The 12,840-nt window shown below is 63.8% G+C and overlaps 1 protein-coding gene across 4 annotated transcripts; it reads right to left on the reverse strand.

The window, feature by feature from the left end:
* Positions 1-486: 486 nt before the first annotated feature.
* On the reverse strand, positions 487-10,746 carry ANKRD13D (ankyrin repeat domain 13D). 4 transcript variants are annotated; one of them, XM_064163427.1, is made up of 15 exons: positions 10,562-10,746; positions 9,094-9,229; positions 8,862-8,986; positions 8,088-8,133; positions 7,866-8,009; positions 6,777-6,966; positions 5,462-5,528; positions 5,309-5,390; positions 4,533-4,594; positions 4,303-4,433; positions 3,749-3,906; positions 3,505-3,666; positions 2,460-2,623; positions 2,281-2,354; positions 487-1,763 (listed from the first exon to the last, which is right to left on the reverse strand). In XM_064163427.1, the coding sequence occupies exons 1-15, from the start codon at positions 10,649-10,651 to the stop codon at positions 1,487-1,489; spliced, it is 1,908 nt and encodes a 635-aa protein (XP_064019497.1). In that variant the 5' UTR covers positions 10,652-10,746; the 3' UTR covers positions 487-1,486. The 4 variants fall into 4 exon arrangements, with proteins under 4 accessions (XP_064019497.1, XP_064019495.1, XP_064019496.1 ...); XM_064163425.1 differs by having other exon boundaries at positions 2,281-2,372; XM_064163426.1 differs by having other exon boundaries at positions 2,460-2,626.
* Positions 10,747-12,840: the final 2,094 nt, after the last annotated feature.

The following is a 12,840-nucleotide window of genomic DNA, read 5'->3' on the forward strand; positions in this document are numbered from 1 at the left end:
AGAGGGACGTGTCCCCCCCTACTCCATCAGGATAAGCAACAGGTGGCACCCCACAGGAGGTCCCCAGCAGGTGAGACTCCCTCTCCTAGGTCTGCAGCACTCTGGGTGCCAGCCCAGCCTGACCCCCTGCCTCAGCCGTGTGCCCAGGATCCCCCATCCCACCTCAAACTAGACACCCTCTTCCCATTGCCCTGGCACCCCCCATTCCAAGTTCCTTGCTACCCCTGGGACCTCCCCCTCCCTGGAGCCCTTCACCCTGGCATTTGGGTCCCTTGGCTGTGCACACTGGATGCCAGCCTCCTCCTCCCAGGACCCCTCACCCCGTTGTGGGGGAACAGACCTCTGGGTGCCCTGTGGCAGCACCCCCACTCCAAGCCCTCTGTCACCCTGCTGTCCCCCACCAAACACCCTCTCCCTGGGCAGGGAGGGGTCCCCAAGAATAAATTAAGCCCCCCACCAGGCAGAGTTGGCACACAGCTGTGTCTATATATATATATATATATATATATATATGTATATGTTATGTACATACATCTAGGGGACACCCCCCTGACATTTGGGGACCCCCCCAACTGTACTTCCACACTGGGACAAGGCCTGGTTGGGTCCCAGCCCAGTCCTGCACTGGGATGTCTTTAAATAAGGGACCCCCTGGGGACCCTCTGCCCTGGGTCCATCCTGCCCCTTGTGGGATCAACACTGAGGAAAAATGGGGGGCTCTGGAGTGGGGGCCTTGGGAACAGAGGTGCCCCTGGGGGGGGGGGCAAAGTGCCACCCCCTGCCCCTACACACACCCTGATCAAGATCCCTGGGCTGAGATTGGAGCCTGGTGGGAGAAGATCTCTGGACTGGGGGTCCCCTGGGGGAGGAGGATCCCTGGATCAATGCCCTCCCTCCCCCAACATCAGGGAAGGAACCTGCCATGGAGGTGACACCCTGGCACCCCCTGGTGCCCAGGCGTGACTGTGACAAGCTGGGGTGTCCTTGTGCGGAGCGGTACCCACGCCAGGCTGTCACCAAGGAAACATCATGCCAGGTGGTCCCCGGACAAGGTGGGGTGTTCTTGGCCCGCTGTGGGGTGTCCCCCTGCGGGATATGCCTGTCCCCATGCGGGGTGTCCCGGCGTGAGACATCCCTGTCCATGCGGGCATCCCTGTCCCGGTGCGGTGCCCTCACACAAGACATTCATTCCCCTCCCCACCTCGGGTCTCCCCACATGAGAAGTCCTCGTTGTCGCGTGGGGTGTCCCCAGGTGGGAGGTCTCCATCTCCACATGAGGTGTCCCCACACCGGATGTCCCCGTTCTTGCGCGGAGCGTCCCCATGTGGGACATCCTAGTCCCGGTGCGGAGTGTCCCCATGTGAGATCTCTCCACCTCTACACGAGATGTCCCCAGATGACACATCCCGGTCCTTGCGTGGGACGGCTGCGCCTCCACGCGGGATGCCCCCACACAGGACGTCCCTGTCGCTGCGTGTCCCCTCCGCTACTTCTCGGTGAGGGAGAGCCGCAGGATGCGCTGCAGCTCCTCATCCTCCTCCCTCCGCCGCCGCTCCCGTTCCTCCTGCTCCCGCTCCGAGAGGGCCATGGCCAAGCGCAGCTGCTCCGCGAAGCTGCCATAGCCGGGGGGTACTGGGGGGGTGCCCGTCCCAGTGCCAGTGTCAGGGTCGGTGTCGCCACCACCACCCGCCCCAGGGGGAGTCTCAGCCTCGGTAGGGCCAGCGCTGGGGCCGGCCTGCAGCAGCATGCTCTCCTGCAGGGCCCTGTGGGCGACACCCCCCTTTTAGGCACACCCCAGACCCCCCTTTTAGACACACCCAGAACCTCCCCTTTTAGAGACACTCCAGACCCTCCCTTTTAGACGCACCCAGACCCCTCCTTTTAGATGCACCCCAGATCCCCCCCGTTAGACACACCCAAACTCCCCCTTTTAGATGAACCCCAGACCTCCTTTAGTCACCCCTCAGACCCCTCTCCTTTTAGCCGGACTTGGGGCCCCCCTTATTGACCCACCTCAGATCCCGCCCATTTAACCACACCTTGGACCCCTCCCCTTTAGACCACACCCCAGACCCCTCCCTTTTTGGCCATCCCCCAGATCCCCTCCCCTTTCAGGCACATCTGAGCCCTCCCTTTTTGCCTCATCCCAGACCCTTTTGCCACTTTCCAGATACGCCCCTTTTAGCCACACCCCATGCCCCTCCTTTTGGCCACTCCCCTTTAAGCCACCTCCCCCCGACCCCTTATTGGCCAGCCCCAGCCAGGTGGGCAGGGCCTCACCGCTCCAGCTGCTCCTCATAGGGCGGTGGCTCCGCGCCGGGGCGGGTGTTGGTCAGAGCCTCCCAAATGGTCACCTGCGCGGAGGGGCGGGGCTGAGGGGCGGGGTTTATGCCCTCAGGGGCGTGCCCACGGCACAGGAAGGCGTGGCTTGGGCAATCAGGGGTCGGGCGTGGCCGTACCTGGTCGGTCTCGGTGCCCGCGTCCAGCAGGCTCTGCTGGATGGCGAACTGCAGCAGGTCATCGTCCTCGTCCCGCAGAGGCTCGCTGCGCCCCGCGCCCAGCACGGTGTACCCAGCTGGCACCTCGAACACCCCTGCCTCCACCTCGCATGGGAACGGCCAGCCTGCCGCCCCGCCCGGGCACGGAGCACCCTCAGCATCACATGGCACCCACGGTGTCCCGCAGCACCCCGGGGCATCCCCAGAGTACCTCACGGCATCCCCTGGCACCCCATGGTGTCCCACAGCACCCCGTGGCATCCCTGTAGTACCCCATGACATCCCATGGCATCCTTATAGTATCCCATGACATCCCATGGCATCCCATGGTGTCCCACAGCATTCCTATGGCATCCCCATAGTACTCCATGGCATCCCATGGCACCCTATGGTGTCCCACAGCATCCCATGGCATCCATGTAGTACTCCATGGCATTCCATGGTGTCCCACAGCACCTCATGACATCCCACAGCATTCCTATGGCATCCCCATAGTATCCCCATGGCATCCCATGGAGTCTCACAGCATCCCATAGCATCCTCGTGGCATCCCATGCTGTTGCCATAGCACCCCATGGCATCCCATGATGTTCCATAGTACCCCATGGCACCCCACAGCACCCTGCAGCCGGGTCACCCCACAGCATTCCACAGCACTCTGCACCCATTGTGCTCATGGGACACTGTGGCACCCTGTGCCCACCAGCACTCTGCAGCATCCCATGGCACCCTACAGCATCCTGTGCACCCCACAAAACTCCACAGCATCTCACAGGACCCTGCACCCATGGCACATCACATCCACGGGTGCACCCCACAGTGCCCTACATCCTCATCCTGCGGCCACGCCACGCTGTGCCCACAGGCAACCCACAGACCCTGCCCGTGGGCAGCTTGGTCGGTTCCCAGCATCCCCAGTGCACCTGTGCCCAGTGACCTCCCCGCTCTTGCCAGCACCCCACCTCCTGGAGACCCCCCAAGCACAGGGCACCCCCAGCAGCCTCACCTCTGGGCCCAGCAGGTTGGGTGCCGGTGGGGTTGGTGCTGGGAGGGTGGGTGCCAGGGGGCTGGGTGGGGGCACAGACCCGCACGGAGCCCAGCGGCTGGTCGCAGCCGCAGAGGTTGCTGAAGGTGATGCGGGCATTGAGGACGTGGAAGAGAGGGATCTCTGCGGGGGGGCACAGGGGTCAGCGGTGCCACCCTGCTGTGGGCACCCTGCGCCACCCAGCTCCACCCTGCCCCACCCTCACCGATCTTGACGGGGAAGCCAGGGGGCAGCTTGAGGGTGATGAAGTCGCGCAGCTTGGCGAAGTGGGCATTGGAGATGGCCATGAGGTCGATGATGGGCGTCACCTGCTCTGCCAGGGACAGCGGGTGCTGCTCGCACAGCCACAGCGTCGCCTTGAACCTGCACGGGCACCGGCCTGGGTGTGGGCACCCTGCCAGCGCCACGTCCCCTGGCACCCCGCCACTGCCCGTCAGGGCTTGACACCTAGTGCCATGTCTCATGGGACTCCACTAACACCCCCGTGGGTCCTGACACTCAGTGCCACATCCCCTGAGACCATGCCACCACCTCTATGGGTCCTTTCACCCTGGTGCCACATCCCCTGGGACCTTGTCACCACCCCCAAAGGGCCTCACACCCTGGTGCCCCATCTCTGGGACCCCATCACCACCCCCAAGGATCCTGCCACCCTGGGGCCATGCCACCACCCCACAACATTTCATAATCCTGCATCAACTCCCTGCCACCCTGGTGCCACACCCCTGGGCCCGTGTCACCCTGGGGTGGTGACCTCACCTCTGCACCTTGCTGGACATCTCGATGGGGCGCCCGATGTTGCGGGTCTCCAGGTCGAAGTGGGGGTCAAAGTACTCCTCGGGGGTGATGGCAGTGGGGTTGGTGGGGCTGGCAGCCTGTGGCACGGGCACCTGTGGTGACACTGGCACCCTCAGCCCTGTTGCTGGGGTCCCACAGCAGTGGGGTGGTGCACCCCAACCTCCCAGGAGACCCCAGCCCTGGCCACTCACCCCATTGTGGGTGCCATGCTGCTGTGCGATGCCCAGGAAGGAGTGGAAGGGGGTCTTGGAGCCTGGATTGGGAGAGAGGTGGGTGCTGGTGTGGGAATGGGCAGGGGCACCTTGGCACCCTGTGTCTGCCTGAATGATGACACACACCTGATGGGTGACAACCAGCACCCACAGTGCCCCACACCTGACATGTCACACCCAGCACCCACAGGGTCCCACACCTGAGGGGGCACACCCAACACCCACAGGGTCCCACACCTGACATGTTACACCCAGCACCCACAGTGCCCCACACCTGACATGTCACGCCCAGCACCCACACGGTCCCACACCTGAGGGGGCACACCCAACACCCACAGGGTCCCACACCTGAGGGGGCACACCCAACACCCACAGTGCCCCACACCTGACATGTCACGCCCAGCACCCACACGGTCCCACACCTGAGGGGGCACACCCAACACCCACAGGGTCCCACACCTGACATGTCACACCCAGCACCCACAGTGCCCCACACCTGACATGTCACGCCCAGCACCCACAGGGTCCCACACCTGAGGGGGCACACCCAACACCCACAGGGTCCCACACCTGACATGTCACGCCCAGCACCCACAGGGTCCCACACCTCATGTGTGGCACCACACATGGCGTCCCACACCCAGCATGGCACCCAACACCTGACACCAGTGCCACCAGAAAAGGGGTGGGCCTTGCACTAGGGGGTGGGCCTTGCACCCGGAGGGGCTTCCCTGATTGGCCAGCAGGGCTGTCACCTTTGCAGCGTGACTTGTCCTGGTCAGAGAGGTGCTCGGTCCTGGTCTTGGTGACCAGCTCCACGTTGCTGGCGCTGTAGACCTGCCGGGGGACAGGATCAGCCCTGCTGGGCACTGGGGGGTTCCCTCTGTCCCCCCCTCGGCCGTGCCCACCTTGGCCTCGTAGCCGCTGACCACCTCCATCTTCTCCGAGCGCCAGCCCCAGATGCCAGACTTGTTCCTGGCGGGGAGGGGGTGGTGTCAGGTCCCCACGGGGGGGCTGCTGGCACGGTGCTTGTGTCCTCTTGCACAAGTGGTTCCTTCCCATCGCGTGGTTCCTCCATGCGAGCCCTTCCACTGCCCTGCCCAGCTTGCTACTGTGTCCTCTTCAGCTTGTCACCGTGCCAGAGCCCACCACACAGTGGTGTATAGGTCATGGAATCATGGAATGGGTTGGGTTGGAAGAGACCTTCACCATCATGGAGTTCAGTTCTTACCTCAGCACTGCCAGGGCTCCACCAAACCATGGCCCCTGGCACCACAAGTCCAGGGCTTTGAAATCCTTCCAGGGATGGGCACTCCCCACGCTGCCCTGGGCAGCCTGGGACAGGCCTGCACAACCCTCAAGGGCAAGAAATTTTTCTCATGTCCAACCTAAACCTCCTCTGGGGCAACCTGAGGCTGTTTCTTCTTGTCTTGTCTGACCCAGACCTGGCTCCAGCCTCCTTGCAGGCAGCTGCAGAGAGCCAGAAGCTCTCCCCTCAGCCTCCTTTCCTCCAGCCTCAACACCCCCAGCTCCCTCAGCTGCTCCTCACCATTCCTGTTCTCCAGACCCTTTCCCAGCTTTCTTGCCCTTCTCTGGACCTGCTGCAGACCCTCAATGTCCTTCTTGGAGTGAGGATCCCAAACCTGACCCCAGGATTGTAGGTGTTGTCTCAGCAGTGCCCAGTCCAAGGGCACAATCCCTGTCCTGCTCCTGCTGGCCACACTCTTGCTGATCCAAGCCAAGATGCTGGCAGCTTTCCTGGTCACCTAAGCACACCTTGGTTCACCTCCAGCTGCTGTCACCAACACCCCAAGTTGTTTCCCAGCAGACAGTTTCAGCCACTCTGCCCCTGGAGGCCTGAAGCCTTGCGTGGGGTTGTTTCGACCTAAGTGCAAGACCTGGCACTTGGTCTCGTTGGCCTTGTTGAACTTCATACCATTGGCCTCACCTAAGAGCAGGATCAACCTGCCCAGATTCCTCTGTAGAACCTCCCTACCCTCCAGCAGATCAACACTGCCACCCAGCTCGGTGCCATCTGCACACGGAGGGTGCCTCAGTGGCTGAGCTCTCAGAGAGCCTCCCCAGCCAAAGCAACCCTGTGCTCCTCTGATCTCCTCCTGGCAGTCACTGACGAAGGCGCCGAAGAGAACTTAGCCCCAGGTGCCGAGCACAGCCGCGGGCAGCAGCAGCTCACCCCCAGCACCCCTCTGGGCAGCAGCTCACCTCTCGAAGGCGATGTTCCTGGTGTCCAGGTGCGTGGAGACGATGGGCGAGGTCAGCCGCCCGGCCACGTGCTCCTCCGAGGGCTGCATGGCTGCCAGCAGCAGGTCTGGCTCGTGGAGGGCCAGGGCCAGCGTCTCCGTGTAGACCACCTGCTTGTCATGGTCCACCTCCATCACCACTGCCCCCTCCTCTGTGCACGGGGACATGTGTCAGCACCCTTTGTGCCACCACCCCAGCGCCCACATCTGCCTCAGGGCACCCTATGGCACCTCCAGCCTGAGGGTTGCTACGTCTTGGCATTATCTGGGAACCTTGTGGGGTGCTGGTGGGGAAATGGAGGTCTTGGCATGGACCTTGTGGCACCCCTGATAGCCCCGAGTCCAGAGGTCACCTCATCTCTGGGGACCTTGTGAAGTCTTGATGGGGAACCAGGGGTCCCTGCAGAGACTATGTGGCACCCTGAGCCCAGAGGTCATCTCACCTCACCACAACTCACCTCATCACATAGCTCACCCCACCTCACCTCATCACATAGCTCATCTCATCACATAGCTCATCTCACCTCACCTCACCTCATCTCATCTCATCTTAGGGCTATCTGGGGATCTTGGGAGGTCCTGGTGGAAAATTAGGGGTCCCTGGTATATGTGGAGGCTGAGGTGGTCCCCAGTGCTGCTGGAAGGTGGAACTGGAGGGCCTCCACGGGGGTTCCTGTTTGGGATCTGGTGGTGCTTATCATAGAATGGTTTAGGTTGGAAGGGACCTCAAAGCTCAGCCAGTTCCAACCCCAATAGTCAGGGACACCTCCCACTAGAACAGGTTGCTTAAGGCCTCATCCAGCCTGGTCCTGAACACCTCCAGGGAGGTCGTGGAGCACAGAATCACCCAATGTGATCTTTGATCTGTGCTCCACGACCTCCCTGGGCAACCTGTGCCAGTGTCTCGGCACCCTCAACCTGTGCCAGCATCTCACCACCCTCACTGCCAACATCCAGTTGGCGCATGGGGGTCTGGAGCGTGCCCAGGGACACCGGAGGATGCCCAAAGGTGTCTGGGATGGCAGAGTGCCCCGTGGGTGGTGGAACTCACCTTCTCCCTTGAAGATGTAGCTGCGCCGGCCGCGCTGCCACGTCATGTGCTCGAAGCCCAGCAGGGTGGTGTCCACCCGCAGGCTCTCGCCGCGCTTCCAGACGCGGTACACGTCGCTGGGGCACACCTTGGAGACCAGAGGCACTGCGGGCACACGCGGCCTGTCAGCAGGGTACCCCCACCCAGCACCCCCAACCCAACCCCATGGCACCCTGTGCTCACCCCAGCTGGTGAACTCCCACTTCATCTCCACGTAGAAGTCGGATGCCTGGAAGAGATGAGCAGCTGGTGGGGTTTGGGGGGGTCACTGATGGGGATCAGTGGGGAGGGTTGGGGGTGGGGGAGTCTCTGCTGGGGTTACTGAGTGGGGGGGGGTCAGGGTGACCTGGGAGAATGGCCTGGCAGGGAAGTTGGACCCTTGGGAAAGAGGGGGGATGTGGAGGAGGTGATTGTGGAGGAGATGGGGAGACTGGAGGAGATGAGGTAACGGAGGTCATGGGAAGGAGGGAGTTTCTGGAGGAGATGATGGTTGTGGAGGCGATAGGGGTCATGGAGGAGGTGGGAGTCATGGGGGAGATGAGAGTCATGAGGAGATGGGGTTCAGGGGGGAGATGGGGATCACAAGGAGATGGGGATCATGAGGAGATGAAGATCATGAGGAGATGAGGATCGTGAGGAGATGGAGATCATAGAGGAGATGGGGATCACGAGAAGGAGATGGAGATCATGAGGAAATGGGACCATAAGGAGATGGAGATCATGAGGAAATGGGGATCATATAGGAGATGGGGATCATGAGGAGATTGAGGTCATGGAGGAGGTGGGGATCATGAGGAGATGGGGATCATGAGGAGGAGATGGGGATCACGAGGAGATGGGGATCCTATGAGGACATGGGATATCCAGAGGTTTTCTGTGCCCTAGTGGGGCCCCAGTACTAGGCGTGAGGGTGGCTGCCCACTCACCCACCCCCCAGGCCCCAGGGCAGAGCCATACCCGCCGCAGCTTGCTGAGCAGCTCGGGGATGCCAGCCAGCCGCCGTGTTGCCCGCTGGTAGTCGCGGTACTGGAGCACCAGCTGCACCATCTCAGGGTCCCCAGTGCTCACCGCCTCCTGCAGCACTGGGGAGCAGAACACAGTCACCCTCACCGATCCCACCTTGGATGGTGACATTACCCTCCCTTCCGCCCACGCGTCAAGGTGCCCGCGCCCTCCGTGCCACCAGTACCCGTCCAGCCGTTGGCATTCTCCCGGCCCACATTGGCGTTGTGCCGCAGCAGCACCCGCACCGACTCCAGGTGGCCCAGGGACACAGCCAGCTCCAGTGGGGTCCTTCCACGGGGGTCCGTCAGCTCCACATCGTGCTGTGACAATGGGCACGGCCACTGTCACCAGGCTGGGGTGGCCCTGGCATCCTGCACCACTCTGGTGCCCCCAGTTTGGCACCTTAGTGATGGTCCCTAGCTTTCTTGGGGTGTCCAGAGCCCACCTTGTGCTCCCAGTTGGCCTCTACCTCAGGTGCTCCCAGTCCCCTAGTATGCTTGTACCCCTGCCCCAGTTCCACCAGTCTGCCCAGCACTCCCAGTGCCCCAGCACCCCAAAGTCTCCCTCTACCTCCAGTGCTCCTATCCCAGTGCCCACAGCATCCCAACACCAGCGCTTCCAGTTGCTTCCAGCACCATGGTGCTACCATCCTGTAGTACCCCAGTCCCTCCAGTGCTCCCAGTCCTCCAGCCACTGCTGCCTCCAGTCTCCTCCAGTGCTTCCAGTGCCTCCAGTCTCCCCAGGCTCCCACTTGTTTGTGACTCCAGTTTCTCTCCAGTGCTCCCAGTCCCCAGTGCCTCCTGTCTCCCCTAGTGCTTCCAGCGCTCCCAGTCCCCTCCCAGCTCTCCCAGTTCCCAGTGCTTCTAGTCTTCCTTAGTGCTCTCTCTCCCTACAACACCCCTGATTTCTCCCAGTCTCCCCCAGTCCCTGCAGTGATCCCAGTCCCAGTGCCCCCAGTCCCCCCCAGTACCTCCCATTGCTGCCAGCTTCCTCCAGTCCTCCCAGTGCCCAGTGCTTCCAGGCCTCCCCATTGCCTTGAAGGCCTCCCCAGTGCTCCCCAGTCCCCCCCAGCCCCCCCACTGCCCCCAGTCCTCCCCAGTGCTCCCCAGTCCCCCCCAGTCCCCCCCACTGCCCCCAGTCCTTCCCACTGCTCCCAGTCCTCCCCAGTCCCCCCCACTGCCCCCAGTCCTCCCCACTGCTCCCAGTCCTCCCCAGTCCCCCCCACTGCCCCCAGTCCTCCCCACTGCTCCCAGTCCTCCCCACTGCCCCCAGTCCTCCCCACTGCCCCCAGTCCTCCCCACTGCTCCCAGTCCTCCCCAGTCCCCCCTTTGCCCCCAATCCTCCCCACTGCTCCCAGTCCCCCACGTTGCTCCCAGTCCTCCCCAGTGCCCCCCAATCCTCCCCACTGCTCCCAGACCCCCCGTTGCTCCCAGTCCTCCCCGGTCCCCCCCGTTGCTCCCAGTCCCCCCCGGTCCCCGCCGGTCCCCCAGCGCTCCCAGTCTCCTATCTCCAAGTCCCTCTTTTTCCCTCCCCACTCCCCCATGTCCCACTCCCCCCACCCCGTTCCCTCTCCCCTCCCTGCTCGGCGCCAGTCCCCGGTGCGCGGTAGCCGGTGCCCGGCAGCCGGTGCCGGGTGCCGGTGCCGGTCGCACCGTGCCGGAGCGCAGGGCGCTGTCCAGCGCCTGGTGCCGGTTGTGCCAGACGAGCCGGTGCAGCGGGAAGGTGTCTGCGGGCCGAGCCATCCCCGCACCATGTCCCCGGGGCCGCAGCGGGCACCGGGCCGGACGGGCCGCAGCTGCCGGGGCCTGCCCGCAATGGCTGCGAGAGGGGGCGGCGGCGGCGGCGGAGTCGTAGCGCGGCGGCGCGGGGCGGGGCCGGCACCGGGCACCGGGGGGGGGGGGGCACCGGCACCGAGCGGGGGGGCTCTGGGTACCGGCAGCCGGAACTGGCACCAGCAGTGGTTACTGGGCACCGACAACAAGAGCTGGCACCGGCACCGAGGGAGACGCGAGGCACCGGCAGCTGGAGCTGGCAGCGGCACTGGATACCGGCTACCGGCAGCCGGAACTGGCACCGGGCGCTGACAGCCGGACCCGACACTGCGGAGGGACACCGGGTACCGGCAGCCGGACCTGGCACCGGCACTGGGCACTGGAACCGACACAGGAACTGGGTACCGTCCGCCAGAACTGGCATCGGCAGGGGGGGGGCACCGGTACTGGGTACCGGGTACAGGCAGCAGGAACTGACACTGGCATCGAGGGAAGGGGGCACCGGGTGCCGGACACCATCACCCGGAACTAACGCTGGTACCGGGGAGGGGACACACCGACACCGGGCACAGCGGGGAAGCCGGTGGCTGGTACCAGTAGCTGGCACCGGGGCTGCACTGGGCACCATTGCCCAGAACTGACACCGGGACTGGGAACCGGCTGCGGAACTGACACGGGCACCGGGAGGGGCAGCAGTCACGGAGCGGGGGGCACTGCCAGCCGGAATTGGCACCGGCACTCGGCACAGTGTCACGGGGCACGGAGCGCCGGCAGCCGGAACTGACACAGGCACCGGGCACGGTCAGGGAGGGCGCTGGGCACCGAGCACCGGTAGCTGGAACGGGGTGCTGCGGGGCACCAGGGACCAGCACCGGGCAGGGCGTGCGGTGGGGACGGGTGGTGAGGCACCGGCACCTAGAATCAGCGCTAGGCACAGCGGCAGGGCCGCCGGGCGTGACAGGGCACCGGGCACAGTGCAGAGGACACCGGGGCACCGGCGTACCAGCTCCGGGAACCATTGCCAGGCGTGGTGGAGCGCCAAGCACCAGAGACCATCCCACAGGACACTCTCACCCTCAAGGTGCCAGGGTGGGGAACAAGTTGGCAGCCCCTCAGAGGCAACAGGGAGCTGGGCATGGTGGCCCTAAGGCAGGGACAAGGCCACCTCTGCCACCACAGGACACGGAATCCCAGAATCCCAGCAGGGTGAGGTTGGGAGGGAGCTCTGGAGATCAGCCAGCCCAAGCCCCCTGCCAAAGCAGGGCACCCACAGCAGCTTGCCCAGCAGCACAATGCCCAGGGCCACTTGCAAGCTCTCCACACAAGCAGACTCCACAACCTCTCTGGGCAGCCTGCTCCAGCCCTCCAGCACCCTCACACCAAACAAGCTTCTCCTCAGCCTCACATGCAACCTCCTGCACTCCACTTTGTGCCCTCTGCCCCTTGGCCTGGCCCTGGGCACCACTCACAAGAGCCTGGCCCCAGCCTCTTGCCCCCCACAGCTCCTTTAGCTGTTGCTGAGCACTGAGCAGATGCCCTCTGGGGCTGCTCTCCTGCAGGCTCCACAGCCCCAGGGCTCTCAGCCTTTGCTCCTCACAGAGCTGCTCCAGGCCCCTCAGCACCTTCAGAGCCTGCCCTGGACTCTCTCCAGCAGTTCCCAGTCTGTGCTGAGCTGGGGAGACCAGAACTGGACCCTGGACTCCAGCTGTGGCCTGGCAGGGGCAGAGCAGAGGAGGAAAACCTCTCTCAACCTGCCAGCCACACTCTTCATGCCCCCCAGAACACCACTGGCATTCTTGGCCACGAGGGCACATTGCTGGCTCCTGGGCACACTGCTTTCCACCAGCACTGCCAGGTCCTTCTCCACGGAGCTGCTCTCCAGCAGGTCACTCCTCACCTGTACTGCTGCAGGGAGTTGTTCCTCCCCAGGTGCAGGACCCTCCTCTTGCTCTGGTTGATCTCCATGAGGTTCCTCTCTCCCAGCTCCCCAGCCTGGCCAGCTCTCAATGGCAGCAGAGCCTGATGGTGCCAACCACTCCTCCCAGTTCTATACCACCAGCAAACTGGCTGAGGGTCGACTCCATCCCTTCATCTGTGTGGTTGATGACGATGATGAACAAGCCTGGGCCCAACCCAGACCCCTGGGGAACACCACAGGC

Source organism: Pogoniulus pusillus, chromosome 24 (genome assembly GCF_015220805.1).
Source record: "Pogoniulus pusillus isolate bPogPus1 chromosome 24, bPogPus1.pri, whole genome shotgun sequence".
In the NCBI taxonomy this organism is placed as follows: Eukaryota; Metazoa; Chordata; class Aves; order Piciformes; family Lybiidae; genus Pogoniulus; species Pogoniulus pusillus.